The 17,554-nt window shown below is 45.2% G+C and overlaps 1 protein-coding gene across 2 annotated transcripts in view; it reads left to right on the top strand.

Annotated features, from left to right (window-relative positions):
• IRAK1 (interleukin 1 receptor associated kinase 1) overlaps positions 1 to 17,554 on the top strand; it is a 144,134-nt gene that overhangs the window by 76,178 nt on the left and 50,402 nt on the right. For both annotated transcript variants that reach the window (XM_073600246.1, XM_073600247.1), the window contains one exon: positions 17,152 to 17,316. In XM_073600246.1, coding sequence (XP_073456347.1) covers positions 17,152 to 17,316 — 165 coding nt within the window. The remainder of the gene's footprint in view (positions 1 to 17,151; positions 17,317 to 17,554) is intronic.

The following is a 17,554-nucleotide window of genomic DNA, read 5'->3' on the forward strand; positions in this document are numbered from 1 at the left end:
TTGTGGACTTGTCACTTTTTATTATATTGTGATTTTTTTTTTGTTTTTTTATATTTTCAACGTGGATTGAACATTATCTGCTTGTGTGTTTAACATTATCACATATATATGTGCACTTCAGTCAGCATTTCACTTGTATGTATATATTTTGCACTAGTGGTATGTTAATGTAGCACTAAGATTGCTCTTTCTGCCTCTATTTGTTTCCTTTTTGTGCACATGAGATTGCACTCCTAGTTTGTTGCATAACGTATGGCCTGCTTTATACATCAGTTAGATAGTATGGAAAATTCATTTGTACAGCATCTGTAGTGGTATATTTATCAAACTATATGGACTTTCTTCCATACTACAAATGATCCAGAGAAGTGCCTAACGATCACACCTGCAAATCCGGCTTGACAGGTGTATAGTAAAATCTGAGCCAGTCATGGCATATTAAGCAGTCTGATATGTGTTTGTTATACCCATATCACAGACACTGAGATCATCTTGTGTAGGCTGGAGCTGGCCAGACACCAACAACAACATCCGCTGCGTCTCCTTGCCAGAAGCAGTTATTATGTGATGTTATTATGTTGTGTTATTATGTTGCGTTTAACCCATCTGATTTTATAGCACAGTCATCATGTTTTGAAGACAATGACCAATTAATGTGGTGACATTGTTTGTAATACAGGTTTAAAGTGTTTATTCGGCTGCATGTCTTTGGTAAAAAGCGTATATTGATTGGTTTGCATGAAAATTATAGCGTCTACAAACTATGGAAATTTTTCTTTTCTTTTTTTTTTTTATACCAGTAATGGAGGTGATTAACGACTTATAGCGGGATGGTGCTCAATCTGACACTACCTGACACTTTGTGGGAACTAACTGCCACTGACATCGCCAGTGACATTATTACAGTGATCAGTGCTAATAATATACACTGTCACTGTACTTATGACACTGGGCAGGAAGGGGTTAACATCTAGGTAACAAGTGTGTGTGTGTGTGTGTGTGTGTGTGTACTGTGTTCTGCTTTTCCTGGGGATCTATTTTTTTTCATTCTGGGAATCCCATGTCAGTGTTGTTTACACTCACAAAGCTGTGTTCCGTGAAGCCCAGAGCTGATGCCAGCAGGTGCCAGCAGTCAATCACTGGGCGGGACCCAAAGATCAGCATGTGCTGTGATGAATCGCAGCACGAGAGGGTGGGCACGCATGCACGCCCCCAACCCTGAGATGCAGAATCAGAGATGTGTGTAATATATATATATATATATATATATATATATATATATATATATATATATATATATATATATATATATAATTTATGTGTGTGTATGTGTATATATATGTATGTGTGTGCATATGTGTGTGTATATATATATATATATATATATATAATGTGTGTATATATATATATATATAATGTGTATATATAATTTATATTATGTGATTCTACAGGCGGCCCACAATGTCACAGTACATGTACAGTGCGCAGTCGGCAAATGGTCAAAGCCGGTTCTGCTTGTTCAGAAAATGTAAAGATTTTAGTTTGCATAGCCTGAGCACAGGTTAATTTTAGGTTCAGAATGACTGCTCTAAAAGCTTGCATGTTAACAGCCACTTGGCAACGGGAACTCCTATGTTTCTGAGTTCATAGGTTTTCTTCAAAGTGAATGTCTGGGCAAAATTTAAAAAAAGAAAAACACATCTAGTGGTGGATTTCAGCACACCTCCCCCCTTTCTTCTGAAGATGGGGAGGTGTTCTCCAGTCCAGCACAAGATAACTCGGCAGTACTAATAAGATGACTGGGATTTTGGTGCAGAAACGTAGGAACCCTCTGGATTCCTGGTGGGATTATCAGTTATTTTCTGTATTTAACCAATTTAGCCCTGGAAGATTTTTCCCCCTTCCTGACCAGAGCATTTTTTTGGCAATTTGGCACTGCGTCGCTTTAACTGACAATTGTGCGGTCGTGTGACGCTGTACCCAAACAAAGTACACAAATTTAGCTTTCTTTTGGCGGTATTTGATCACCTCTGCGTGTTTTTATTTTTTGCGCTATAAACAAAAAAAAAACAAATATATATATATATATATATATATATATATATATATATATATATATATATATATATATATATAATATAATATAAAAACATTTTTTTTTTCTTTTTGCTATAATAAATATCCCCAAAAATGTTTTTAAAAAACAAATTTCTTCATCAGTGTAGACCAATATATATTCTTCATATTTTTGGTAAAAAAAAAAATCTCAATAAGCGTATATTGATTGGTTTGCGCAAAAGTTATAGCGTCTGCAAACTATGGGAAAGATTTATGGCATTTAAAAATTTTTTTTACTAGTAATGGCCGTGATCTGTGATTTTTAGCGGTACTGCGACATTGCGGCTGACAGATCGGACACTTTTGACAAATTTTTGGGACCACTGATATTTTATACAGCGATCAGAGCTATAAAAATGCACACAGATTACTGTGTAAATGTCACTGGTAGGGACGGGGTTAACACTAGGGGGCGATCAAGGGGCTAAATGTGTTCCCTAGTGTGTGTTTCTAACTGAATGTGGATACGACTGACTGGGGGAGGAGACCTATCGTTGTTCCTACTTAGTAGGAACAAACGATGTGTCTCCTCTCCCCTGACAGAACAGTGATTTGTGTGTTTACACACACAAATCCCCGTGCTAGCTCTCGTGCACGCGACTGCGGGTGACCGGCGGCGATCGCACCCGCCGGCCACGCGCCTTGGGTCCCCCAGTGTGCCACGGGCACCCGAGCGCCTCCGGCGGCTCTTAAAGGGAACAACGTACCCATACGTTGTTTTGCGCAGCCGTGCCATTCTGACGACATATAGCGGCGTGAGCCGGTCGGCAAGTGGTTGTAAACGCTGAAGGTTTTTTACCTTTATGCATAGAATGTGTGCAGCTCCCCCCTCAACCCCCCCCAATACTTACCTAAGCCCGATCTCGAACCAGTGATGTGAACGAGACCCAAGGCTGTCCCGGGTCTCTCCCTCCTGATTGACTGATATGCAGTTGGCTCCTGCTTTTGTTGACCACAGTCAGTGAGGCGGGGGTGAGCTGCGCTCTCTGTGTCTTATGGACTCAGAGGGTCGACTCGGGAGTGGGCATGCATGAGTGCCCCCACAACAACTTGCTATATGGCAGGGATATGCAATCAGCGGACCTCCAGCTGTTGCAGAACTACAAGTCCCATGAGGCATAGCAAGACTAACAGCCTCAAGCATGACACCCAGAGGCATGATGGGACTTTTAGTTTTGCAACAGCTGGAGGTCCGCTAATTGCATATCCCTGCTGTTGGGGCACTCGGCAAGGGGGAAGGGCCCAGAGCACCGACGGGGGACCCGAGAAGAGGTGGATCGGGGCTGCTCTGTGCAAAACCACTACACAGAGTAGGTAAGTATAACATGTTAGTTTTTGTTTTTTTGTCTTTTATAAATATGTTTTCTTTACAAATCACTTTCAAGAGGTTGAAAAAACAAAAAAACCTGTAAGGCCCCTTTCACACTTATACGACTTGTCCCACGATTTTGTACTGCAAAATCGTATGACAAGTCATTCTCCATGATTTTCAATGACTACCATTCATATTGGCACGACTTTAAGTCGTGCCGACTTGAAAGTAGTCCCTGCACTACTTTGGTCCAACTTCTATGCGAGTTGTACTCCATAGACCTCAATGTTAAACCCTGAAGTAGCATGCAAGTCGTGCCTGAATAATATAGACACGACTTCAGTACGACTTTGTAAGCACAAGCCTGGCCTCGCTATTCGGGAAAGGAAAACTTTTCTTTCCTTTGCCGATGAGCGACAGGCAGTGCCGACAGCTGTCTGGTATGAATCCAGAGGGGGAACACCGCGCCAAGTTTTAAATGAAAAAACCGGCGTGGGTTCCCCCCCGGGGGCATACCAGGCCCTTAGGTCTGGTAAGGATCTAAGGGGAACCCCCTACGCCGAAAAATCGGCGTGGGGTCCCCCCCAAAATCCATACCAGACCCTTACCCGAGCACGCAGCCCGGCCGGCCAGGAATGGGGGTGGGGACGAGCGAGCGCCCCCCCCCCCCTCCTGGACCGTACCAGGCCGCATGCCCTCAACATGGGGGGGTGGGTGCTTTAGGGCATGGGGGGCACCCTGCCGGCCCCCCCCCACCCCAAAGCACCTTGTCCCCATGTTGATGAGGACAAGGGCCTCTTCCCGACAACCCTAGCCGTTGGTTGTCGGGGTCTGCGGGCGGGGGGCTTATCGGAATCCCGGAGCCCCCTTTAATAAGGGAGCCCCCAGATCCCGGCCCCCCACCCTATGTGAATGAGTATGGGGTACATGGTACCCCTACCCATTCACCTAGGGAAAAAAGCGTCAATAAAAAACACAGTACACAGGTTTTTAAAATAATTTATTAGGCAGCTCCGGGATCTTCTTCCGACTTCGGGGGTCTCTCCGCCGTCTCCTCCCGGTGTCCGCATCTTCTGCCGGCTCCTCCGCTATCTTCTGCAGCTCAATTGCTAGCGGTGGTCCGGACTTCTGCCTTCTTCTTTTCTTCCAGAGATGTTGACACGACGCTCTCTCCAGCCAGAATGGTCTCTGTGCGCTCCGCAAGGGACTTATATAGGCGGTGACCCCGCCCCCTTATGCCGTCACAGTCCCTGGGCATGCTGGGACTGTGCCGTCATAAGGGGGCGTGGTCATCACCCGGTGACCACGCCTCCTAAAACGTCACAGACCCAGCATGCCCAGGGACTGTGACGGCATAAGGGGGCGGGGTCACCGCCTATATAAGTCCCTTGCGGAGCGCACAGAGACCATTCTGGCTGGAGAGAGCGTCGTGTCAACATCTCTGGAAGAAAAGAAGAAGGCAGAAGTCCGGACCACCGCTAGCAATTGAGCTGCAGAAGATAGCGGAGGAGCCGGCAGAAGATGCGGACACCGGGAGGAGACGGCGGAGAGACCCCCGAAGTCGGAAGAGGACCCCTGAAGTCGGAAGAAGATCCCGGAGCTGCCTAATAAATTATTTTAAAAACCTGTGTACTGTGTTTTTTATTGACGCTTTTTTCCCTAGGTGAATGGGTAGGGGTACCATGTACCCCATACTCATTCACATAGGGTGGGGGGCCGGGATCTGGGGGCCCCCTTATTAAAGGGGGCTCCCAGATTCCGATAAGCCCCCCGCCCGCAGACCCCGACAACCAACGGCCAGGGTTGTCGGGAAGAGGCCCTTGTCCTCATCAACATGGGGACAAGGTGCTTTGGGGTGGGGGGCTGCACTGCGCCCCCCATGCCCCAAAGCACCCACCCCCCCATGTTGAGGGCATGCGGCCTGGTACGGTCCAGGAGGGGGGGGGCCGCCAGCTCGTCCCCACCCCCATTCCTGACCGGCCGGGCTGCGTGCTCAGATAAGGGTCTGGTATGGATTTTGGGGGGACCCCCACGCCGATTTTTCGGCGTAGGGGGTTCCCCTTACAATCCAGACCTAAGGGCCTGGTATGCCCCTGGGGGGAACCCACGCCAGTTTTTTTATTTAAAACTTGGCATGGAGTTCCCCCTTATGATTCATACCAACTACTGTATGTTTTCATTTGTTAATGCCAAAAACGTGGCAAAGTAGTACTGCTCCAAAATCGCGGCAAATCGTGGTAAAATCGCGGCAAAATCGTGCGACTTTGAAGTCGTATAAGTGTGAAAGGGGCCTAAGACAATGGCATAATGAGCTAGTATGCAATGCATACTGGCTCATTATGAAATACCTTAGAACGAAGCCCTGCAGCGGCGCCCGCACACCGCTAAAACGGCTGACATCTTCACCGGTGTTTCTTTCCGGGTCCGCGGGCTCCGGCACTGTGAATGGCCAGAGCCACGATGACGTCACTCCCGCGGGCAGGAGCCGCAGGTCACAGCGCAGGGCTCTGAAGAAACGGCACAGGTGGCTGTTCTTTTAGAGCGCATGTGCCGATGACATCACCGGCGGCGTTTACAGTAAATATCTCCTAAACGGCGCGCGTTTAGGAGGTATTTACAGTACCTATATATGAGCCTTATTATAGGCTTACCTATACAAACAAACCGCGGAGTTTACTTCCTCTTTAATGTGTGTTTGTTTTTGTTTTTTGTTTTTTAAAGAGAGACAAAACCTGGGGAAAGGTACAAGTATTACAGAGCGATACTGTGTATGTTGAATTTGTTTTTAATCTCTTTAATCTACTGAATAAGCTGCAGTAAGACAGTACAAATCCTATGTCTGTAATAATATTTAAAACTGTGAAAGCCTTTAGTCTGCCAAACCACCATATTCTACAAGCTCACGTTGTTTGTGGTTTTGAGGTTTGGAAATCAACTCCTTGTATGTAAGAGAGAAAATAAAGAAAGGGATCTTTTTTTTCTTGGTGGCCGGCAAATCCTACGGGAAATCAATAAGACAAAACAGAAGCATTTCAGCCTAATTTGTATCGTTCGTTATTCACGTCGATAAATCATTCCTGATTTTTCATTTAAAGCGGTATTAAACTCAAAACTAAAAATGTAGTATAATGCAGCTGCATTTGTTTTCTTTTTTTTTAGGCTTTGTTCCCTCAGTTTCCGGCCATTAACTGTATTAGGTTGCCAACGTTCTGCAGGAAGGAGCAACCGAGACACCTTTGGACAGAAGAGTTGTTAATCTGGGGGTGGGAGTGTTGGGCCCCTTTCTGAATTCCTCAAGAGGAGATCCTCCTGCTCAGTGTAGGATCTCTCCGCTGAGCAGGCGGATGACCGTTCCGTGTCCTCTCCACTATGCAGAGCGGACACAGCCCGCTGTTCTCTATGGGCGGTCAGATAGAAACGGACTCGCTGTCCGTTTCCATGCGGCTGTCATCCGATCCACCCGATGGATAGTGAACGCATCCCCATCCGTCTGTTTTTAGTGGACCGGCAGGTGTCAGCGGAATCGCGTCCGCTGACATCTGCCGCTCCATAAAAAACAATAGATGGTCCGATCGGATCTGCCTGAAAAATTGAGAGGTGGACCCGTCAGAGTGGATTTGATTTACATCAAAATTTTTAAAGAGTAACTGTCATCAACTGTCATCAATTGTCCCGGAGCGGCTCCTCCTCTGACCCGCTGTTGACTCACCGACAATCCCATTCACTTTAATGTGACGGCTGGTGATGCGGCAGTGACGCAACAAGGTGAGGGACGTGGCGGCAGCAGGTGAGTGGATGCCCGCTAACAGGCGCTGCCATGATGGATCTGAAATGACGGGCGCTCTTTAAATGTAAGCACTCATTCTTGCTGGTAGTTAGAATCTTTAATATTTGCAAACAAAACAAAGTTTTCCTATTTAGAATAATAAGCTGTCAGGTTAGTAAAACGGCGATATCAGAACTGATTCAATCATACAGTTTGTAGTGTACATAGATTTGCAAAACAATGGGATAAAGGAATATTCCTGAACTTTGTCGTATCTCATGGTTACTGTGAAATTGTGTGAATACATCAATGCAGTGCATGTTATCTCAGTTTAGAGAGCTTGGATTCATTGAATGAGTTTACCAAAAATGTAAATATTGCAGAATATACAGCCTTGTGCAACATAACTAAGCTCCATTTCATGCCGAATAAACTAAATTATTAAGGTATCTTAAATAGACTATCTTTAGATATATTTTTACTCCAAAAGCATTTGATTAAAATAAATTTGATAAAAACCAAAAAAATCTATTTTTAAATAAAAAAAATCAGATTAAAAAAAAAAAAAAAAAATTCATTGTTTTATATCCACCCTGGGGCCCGATCAGTCTGCTGGTGTGAAAGGGGCCTTAGATATACTAGCAGATTGGAAAACGATAACAGATTGAAGCCAAACTGTTAAATGGTTTGTCTCAACCCTCTAACTGCTAAATCTGCAGAACAGCTTGTTCTGTTGAAAAACAACAGATTAACTGGCAGGATCACTAGGGGAAAATAAAAGTAGAAGCCTAAAAAAGAAAACGAATTCAGCCATCACGTCTAAAAATTGGTAAGCTGCAATATAAATAATGTTTATTTTGGGGCTTATTGACTCTTTAAGGTTGAAAGCTCAGTCTGTTCCAAACTTGTATTTCAATTATTGGTAGATGCTGAATGAATAAAGCACAGCGCCAGTTTAGGCTCCTTGTACTATATACTGTATACTTTATACCCTTTCCTGCTTTCCTTATAACAGTAATTTCAGTGTTCAGGGATGTCTTCTGGGAGTATTTAAAAACTATCCATGCAAACTCAGAACACCAGGAGAGACTCCCTGTCTATAAAAATTGTGCTGAGTGTGGAAATCATTACCTACAGGAGATGTGAATGGATTCTATAATAACTGGAAAAAAATTCCTAGAAATAAAAATGAACACTGCAGTGCTTTATGTGCCTGTGCTGGCATAGTGCAGATGGCAACCAGATGGCATCATTGTGGCAACACCCATTTTAGGCAGTACAGTGGCTAAGTGGTTAGCACTTCTGTCATCAGCACTGGGGTTGTCAGTTCGAATCCCAGCCACGGCACTACCTGCATGTGGCCAGAGGTGGGGGGGTGCCAGAGACACTCAGTTCCCGAGTGGTCTCTGAGTGTTTGAGTGTCTCTGGCGCCCCCCCCCCCACCTCTGGCCACATGCGGTACTGCATACACTAGCAGTGACACTGGAAAGAATTATCTGAGTTTCTATTAATTCCTATGAGGAAATTCGCTTTGATATACAAGTGCTTTGGATTACAAGCATGCTTCTGGAATGATTTTTTTTTACATTCGATCACTGCTAGTAGTCGTAATCAGCAGTAATCCTTGTGTTCTGCAATCTGGGAAGTCTCCCCATGCCCAAAGCCATTGGCTCCTGCTGCTGTCAATCAAATTCAGTGACGAGGGAGCTGGGGGCGAGGCCAAGTCACACTGTATGTGTCCATAGGTACACACAGTGTGGCTCAGGAACGAGCCCGCGCGAGTACCCACCCTAGCTAGCGGCTTCCTGGAAGCGTTGCTTGGAAGGCAGGAAGAGCCAGGAGCGCGGGTGGTTTATCCTTTACAATCACTTACAAAGACCAACAAGAAAACAAGCCAATCTGTTAAGTTGTACATATGCTACATCCAGGCCACTAAAGTTCCAACATACAAAACTCTTCAACCCATGTCTCTATAGAACTGGCTGTGTACACAGGTGTGCAAAGTCATACTGAAAATGAAAAGGGCCCTACCCAAACTGTTGCCATGCACACTCAGCTAAACATTTTTCTATGCTGTAGCAATACAGTACAATGCAGCAGGGTGGATTTGATTTAAATCACTAGTAAAAAGGCTTGGTTTAAATCCATAATTTGTAAAGAGCAACTGTCATTTCTGTCCTGCAGCAGATATTCCTCTGACCCGCTGTTGACTCACCGACAGTCCCATTCACTCCCATTCACTTTAATGGGACGACTGGTGATGCGGCAGTGACACAACACGATAAGGAACGTGGCGGCAGCGGGTGAGTGGATCCCCGATAACAGGTGCTGGCATGATGAATCTGAAATGACAGGTGCTCTTACAAATGATTATTGCTGGTAGTTAGGAAACCTTAATTTTGTCTGCAAATATTAACGATTCTATTTAGAATAATAAGCTGTCAGGTTGGTAAAACAGCGATATCAGAAACGATTCAGTCATACAGTTTGTAGTGTACATAGATTTGCAAAACAATGGGATGAAGGAATATTCCTGAACTTTGTTTTATCTCATGGTTACTGTAAAATTGTGTGAATACATCAATGCAGTGCATGTTATCTCAGCTTGCAGAGCTTGGATTCATTGAATGAGTTTGCCAAAAATGTAAATATTGCGGACGCAAGCCAGCTAAGTAGTTTTGAGCTTGGACCCACCCACGCGTGTTGGGTGGAGGCTCGTCTGCTTTTCTTCCGGCACGTCTGGGTGGCCTCAGTCTCGGACTACTGGACCATCAAGACTGTCTCTACAGGCCACACGTGGTCCTTCACCAGTATCCCTCTCCCCAGATTTATTTTTACCCTGCTACCACGGTCAGAAGAAAAGAAGCAGATGTTACTGTCCTACGTGGATTCACTGATAGCACAGGGAGCCATGGTGCCTGTCCCAAAGGATGAAGAGTTCCAAGGAATATATTTCCCTCTCTTCCTAGTGCTGAAGAAAAACAGTTCATGGCGCCCCCTGATAGATCTAAACTATTTAAACAAATTTATAAAATACGAAAAATTCCAAATGTAGACCCTGTCCACCATTCAGCAAGCCATGCAGCCAGACAATTGGCTAGTCTCAATTGTCCTAAAGGATGCCTTTTTCCATGTGCCCGTGGCAGAAGACGCTCGCAAATACCTCCCAATTCATGGTCGAGCAAAAACATCTACAGTTCACATGCCTTCCTTTCGGGCTGAAAACCTCACCTCGAGTCTTCTCAAAAGTTCTCCTGGCCGTGGTGGCCCTCATCAGAATGAAAGGGATAAGGTTGTATCACTATCTCAATGATCTCTTGTTACTGTTACAAGACGAGGAGCAGCTGCTGATCTCCAGACTGATCAATTTCCAGTGGCTCCTAAACCTGGAAAAAAGCCATCTGGAACCATTTCAGTGCCTGATATACTTAGGGGCCCAGTTCGACACGGTGGAAAGCACCATCTCTCTCCCAGTGGAGAAGATCCCAGTCATTCGAGAGAAAATTTCACGGGCTCTGAGCTCCTCACGCCTTAAGGCCTCGCAGTGCCTAAGAATTATCGGCACAATGGTCTCTACGACCCCCGTGGTCAAATGGTCTCTGTGGAGGTTACGCTCTTTTCAGATAGGGTTTCTTTAACAATGGAATTAAGGGGACGACAATCAGTCCATTCCCATAACTTCAGTGATGAGGAACAGCCTCTTCTGGTGGCTCCAGCACAGAAATCTTCTCACCTGCCACTCTATTGCCCCTGTCTCAGGGGTCACAGTCACGACCGATGCCAGCGGTGCCGGTTGGGGAGCCTTTTTAGGTCAGAACTTCCACGAGGCAAGTGGGATGCCCGTCTTCACAACCTGGGCTCAAACGTCCTGGAACTACGGGCAGCCTGGTGTGCCCTTCAATCTTTCACTGCATCTCCTCAAAGGGGAATAAGTTTTATTGAGAATGGGCAACCCCACAGCGTTCTCCTATGTGAAGAGACAAGGGGGCACTCAGAGCTCCACCTCACTCCAGGAAGTCGAGCCCATCATGCCCATCATGTCCTGGGCTCAGAAAAATCTGGCGAATATTTCAGCGAACATCCCAGCAGACTTCCTACCTCGCACAAAGCTAGACAAGTGGTCCCTTCATGTGCAGACGTTCAAATGGATCCTGTACTTGGGAGTCACTCCTAAAGTAGATCTATTTGCATCCCCCTGCAACTTCAAGATCAAGAAGTATTACACTCGGGCTGTTGCAGCCAGGCCTTCGGAATAGATGCCCTGACAGATCGGTGGAGCTTCAACAGGACATACCCTTTTCCCCCGCTCCCGATCATCCTCGAGTTTCTACGGAGACTTCAAGCGGAAGCGCTCGAGGTGGTGGTGATAGCGCCTTACTGGCTGAATAAGACATGGTTTCCCCTCCTGACCCAGCTCAGCTTCCAGGACCCGGTGCCTCTTCCTCTCAGGCCGGACCTTCTTTCTCAGGGGGCAGTCCTGCACCCTTTCTCGGCGTTGCTGAGACTGATGGTCTGGTTCTTGGGAGGGAGAGACTGGAAACTCTCGGGTGTGCGTCAAGAGTTATTTCCACCCTTATGAGCTTGAGAAAGGCGAGCACGAATAAGGTCTATAGGAGAATTTGGGCCAAATTTGTTGAATTCTCATCCTCTACGGGCAGATCATTCAGAGATCCAGGAATCCCAGGATATCTTTGGCTTCCTCCAATCCGGCCTAGATCTGTCGCTATCCTTCAGCTCTCTGAGTCCAAGTCTCAGCCCTGTCAGCCTTCTCCGGAACAACATAGGCTGTTCATCCTCTAATCTGGCAGTTCTTCCGTGGGGCGACAAGACCCAAAGAAGGCAAAGATTCCCCAAATGGGATCTTCCCCTTGTTCTCGACTCACTGTCTGAACTCAGTACTGCGGGATCCGCTTCGCTTTCTATTAAAAAATCTTTCTGCAAAAGTCGCCTTCCTAGTTGCCATCACTTCGGCCAAAAGGGTTTCTGAGATCAGGTCCTTGGGTCGTGAAGAACCATTATTGACTTTCTTCCCGGACCATGTGGTCCTCATCCTATGCTCGCCTGAAACCCGAAAGTTACTTCAGTGTTCCATGAAAACCAAGAATTGTCCTACCTACATATAGGGCCCCAGGGTCCACTGAAGTTCACCCTCTGGATGTAGGGGAAATACTGAAGGAATACCTGCAAGTTACTTCCTCCTTTTAGACGCTCTGACTACTTGTTTGATTGCGACCTGGATCGTCCAATCCATTCAGCAGGCTAAGGGCTTGGCTCCTCCAGAGGCGGTGACGGCACACTCCACCAGGGGCATTGTGGCTCCAGATGTTATCTGCAAAGCGGCCTCGTGGGCCTCCATTAATATCTTTATGTCACACTATTGCATAGAACCTGCTTCTCTGTCTTCTGTGAACTTTGGTTTAAGAATCCTGTCGGTTGAAGGGGCAAATTAAATTTCTTTTTGATCAGCATACCCACCTGTGTGGTCTGTCTAGTTATTTCCCACACATAGTCTGCCATGGAGTCTGTCAGGAAAACAGAAAATGTATTATCAAATACTTACCATAACTTTCCTTTCCGGATGGACGCCATGGCATACTGAGTTCTGACCCATTGGTCAAGAGTTGGCTAGTTACGGAACGCAGTCTCTGGCTGTGAGCTCAAATTTATAGGAATGGAGTCCTATAGCATTGGAAAGGAGGCGGGGTTAACCCCACACTTAGACTGCCATAGAGTCCATCAGGAAAGGAAAATTACGGTATTTGATAAATTTTCCATTTTAATTTACCCATGCCTTCTGTCTACTGGGCGGATATAAAATATCTGTGTTATTTACAATTTTGGCAACAAAAGGTTTTCTCTGTAATAACAGGAAGACGATTTATTTTAGTCATAAATCAAGCAAAAAAAAAAAAAAAACTCTGGTAAACTGATGCAGTGGCAACCTTTTTAAAAAACATTCATTTTTAATCCTTCCGAGGCCAAAATGTCAGTAATTCCAGGAGCCCAATTCTGAGAAGGCTGAAGCAGGCCATAGATTATGAAAATGCCTGTGGTTGCAGGAAGGAAAATCGCTTGATTCCCCCTTCAACACAGTCAGCTCACCTTCTCACTGTTGGCTTTGCAGTTTTTATCTTTCTCATTGCTATCAATAGGTCTTTTCATCTTCATGTATGTGAGCCCAGGACTTGGGAAACCCACACAGAGAAGCAACGTGCTTAGGGTTTCCTGGCCTTCAAGCATGCAATACATATTGAATTTCAGATGTTTTTCATCACAGGAGGAAGCTTCAAATGAATTCATTGCAATCAATCCAGCTTCATTTTGTTCAGATACTTTCTGATGATGCCACTGCAATTATATGACTCAGCCTCGAGGAAGTACAAGATTTTGGTTCTCCTCAAACTTCTTGCTGAGCCAAATGGAATAAAACTTGGCATCACTTTCACCGGTTCAGCTGAGGGGATCACTGAATGTGGTTGTGGACTTCTTGTGAAGATATTATTTGTCCCACAGGGAATTGTCCTTAATTTATGACATTTTTGTTTGTTTTTGTTTTCTTCATGTACCTAGGGCATTAGAACTAACATCTTGAACACCTGAATAAGACATCTGAAGCATTAGGGTTGCTCCGATGCCACTTTTTTAAGACAGAGTACAAGTATCAATACTTTTTTCAAGTACTTGCCGATACCGATACTTTTTTAAATGTCATGTGACAGTGGCACTAATATGCAGCACTGATGAGGCACTAATATGCAGTACACATAGGTGGTGGGCCCTGATCAGAGCACTAATAGGAGGGAACTGATGAGGAGGCACTAATATTCCTCACTGATGGACACTGATAGGTGGCACTGATGAGAGGTGGACTGTGTCAGTAGTTTTTTAGTTTTTTTTATGTTTTACCAGCTATATAATTTTTTTTTTTTTTTTTTTTACAAGGCTTTCTTTTTTTGGGGGGGGGCTGGACGGTGTCAGTGTATTTATTTATTATTTTTACAATTTAACCTTTTTAATATTTATGTATTACAGTTCTTTTATTTATTTATTTATTTTGTCCTGTTGGGTGGAGGGGGATGGCTTTGGTGAGATATCGGGGTTCTAAACAAACCCCTGACATCTCCATTTTGAGATGGAGCAAGGGACTGAGGACACAGATTCCCCAGTTCCTGTGTCTGCAGCCTTAGCTGTGCTGAACATGAATGGACAGGAGACAGAGGCTCCTGTTCATTCATAAACTGAAGCGTCGTAAACACAGTTGAGTTTGATCACTGACTCTGTGCATTCAGAAAAGGAAGGAGCCAGTACATGACAGATTTACCGGCTCCTTCCTCTGCTCTCCATCCTGACAGATCTGGAACGAGGAGGGGACCGGAGGAGGACCCGGAGAGCCAGAGGACCTGGAGGAGGACACTGGGAGCTGGAGGAGGACCCGGGGAGCCGAAGGAGGACACAGGGGGCAGTCAGGAGTGATCGGTGCGGTGGTGGGGACAGTTACAAGCACCAATCTCCCTGTAAACCTATCAATAAAACAGCTGACAGCCACGGGAGGGAGAGGAGGAGAAGCTGCTGTCAGAAAAGCTATACAGGTAGATCGTTGCTTGTAACTGCCCCCACCACTGCACTGACCATCTGTGAGACTGTCCATCCCCGGCTACACTGAGGATGCCAGGCCCGGTACAACAGGTATCAGATTAGGCATTGGAGCATTTGCACAAGTACAAGTACTCGTGCAAATGCTTGGTATAGGTGCAACCCTACTAAGTGCTTTTAAATAGGGTCATAGCTACCCAATTATGTTACTTTTTGACAGGGCCGACAATGGCTTTTCTCTAAGTATTTTATAGTCCATATATTTTGCTTTTGTTGATCTGTAAATTAACTTGTTTCATAGATTCTTTAAGGCATTTCCTCCACTGGCTTCCACTCACCCAACAAATTCAATTCAAAATACGAGCAATAACTTACAAAGTCATCCACAACTCTGCCCCGAGCTACATCAGTAACCTAGTCTCAAAATACCAACCTACTCGTTCTTTTTGTTGCTCTCAAGACCACCTGCTCTCTAGCTCCCTCGTCACCTCCTCCCGGACTTTTCCCGAGCCTCTCCCATTCTATAGAACTCCCTACCCCAATCTGTCCAACTATCTCCTACTCTGTTTGCTTTTAGATGATCCCCGAAAACCCTTCCCTTCAGAGAAGCCAATTCTGTCCTCACCTAACAACTGTACTTTTATTTTCTCCATCAGATCACCCCCCACAGTTATTACCTTTTGTATGACTTGACCCTCCCTCTTGGATTGTAATCTCTAACGAGCAGGGCCCTCTGATTCCTCCTGTATTGAATTATATTGTAACTGTACTGTCTGCCCTCATGTTGTAAAGCGCTTCCCAAACTATTGACGCTATATAAATACTGTATAATAATAATAATTGCAGTGCACTATATTTTGCCATATTAATATTTGTATTCTTCTGAACCTTATAGCTGCTCCCTCCAATATTATTGTGGACAAAAGATGATTTGCTATAAGAACATCTAAAAATATTAAAGCGGAGTTCCACCCAAAAAATGGAGCTTCCGCTTTAAGTACTCGTGACCCCCTGACATGCCACATTTGGCATGTCATTTTTTTGGGTGGCAAGCGGGTACCTCGTTTTCAAAGGTACCCAGCTCCCACTTCCTCTCCTGGCACCGGAAGGAAGTTCACCTCTTCCCCCTCCCTCCCTGCAATCTTCTGGGACACGTCACAGGTCCCAGAAGATTGCCCGGCCATTCATAATGTGCGGCTCGTTCATGCGCAGTGCGCGCCCGGCTGTGAAGCCACAGCCGGGCGCCCACACTTGCAATGCTGGCGCCATAGAGAGAAGGGGGGAGAGGAACCGAGGCCTCAGGCGGCCGCATCGCAGGACTGTGGGACAGGTAAGTGTCTGTTTATTAAAACTTTTTGTAGCTGCTGACTTTTTAAAGGGTGGAACTCCGCTTTAATTGTAGCTCAACGGTACTCTACAAAAATGTAAATTTTCTTTTGCAATCCTCCTGGAAAAAAAAAAAGCAGTGCTCTTCCTATGCCAGGCACTCCTGTTATTTATTATTCCTTGAGGCTCCATGCACACTAGCATTTTTCAGAAGCTCAAAAAATACTGGATGAAAAATGCTTATAATAGCATTTTTGTGCCAGCTTCTAGTGGATTTTTGGAGTATTAGCATTTTATTAGCGTTTTTGCAGTGAAAAAAAAATCAAAAACTCTTTTAGAAGCAGTTAGGCGCATTCAGCGGTTTTTTTTCTGCTGTAAAAACGCTCCAAGAAACTCTACAAAAAACATTTATTTCTGCTCCTAGATGCTGAAGCTCAAAAAATGCTAATAGCCTAAACAAAGTGTGCATGAACACATAGGATAACACTATTTAGCTTCTAGGAGCTTGTAGCATAACACAATGTGATGTTAGTACAGCGATCTCCCCTGCTGTTCTTTTGTGTTTTGACAGGGGGACAGGGCCCACCCCTCCTCCAGAACACTCCGGTCATCACTCTGTCATTGGCTGAGAGCGCTGACTGGGAGCCGATTGGCAGACCTTTTTCAGTCATGCCCCACGCAAACTGACCACGGTGTCAGGGCTCAGCAGCCATGGTTATTGTGGTCAGTTTGCAGAGAGAAGGGTGTAGCCAGGCAGGATCAGCCAGGTTTTTTAGGGTATGCAGTGTGCCAAATTACACAGCACAAGCACTGTGCTGTATAACATGCTTTAAAGGAACAGAACCTTTTTTTTTGTGTTTTTTTTTTTTTTTTTTTTTTTTTTTTTTGAGTTAACAAACGCTTTAAGGATCCTTGTTATCATTTCTGTTTGCGTGTATATTAAACCCCTGACTGAACAAAGATTGTAATTTGCTCCCAGCAAAGTCATGAGTGCAAAATAGTTGCATACAGTTAACAATGTAATCTCTCTCTACAGGGAGGTCGGACTACCAATCTCGTTTGCCACCCGCTCCGAAGACCTATCCACCCAAAACACCTACCCCTCCACCCGCATACAGTCAGCCTTGTACAGAAGAGAATCGGCTACAGAAGAGGGAGTCGTCCCCAAGCATTTCATATGCTGAAACTGTGCATTCCTCTGGTACTTTTACTTTATACTTTTTTCAGATTTTACAAGTGTGAAAATTGGAAGCATCATAAAATTGTTGGAAAAAGTTTGGGGATTTCTGCATGCATTGCTTCTAGATTGATCACGACCGCGCAATTGTCAGTTAAAGCGACGCAGTGCCGAATCGCAAATAACGCACTGGTCAGGAAGGGCCTAATTCTTCTGGGGCTGAAGTGGTTAAATATTAATTGGGTATAAAAATAAATATTGA

Source organism: Aquarana catesbeiana, linkage group LG09 (assembly GCF_042186555.1).
Source record: "Aquarana catesbeiana isolate 2022-GZ linkage group LG09, ASM4218655v1, whole genome shotgun sequence".
Classification (NCBI taxonomy): domain Eukaryota; kingdom Metazoa; phylum Chordata; class Amphibia; order Anura; family Ranidae; genus Aquarana; species Aquarana catesbeiana.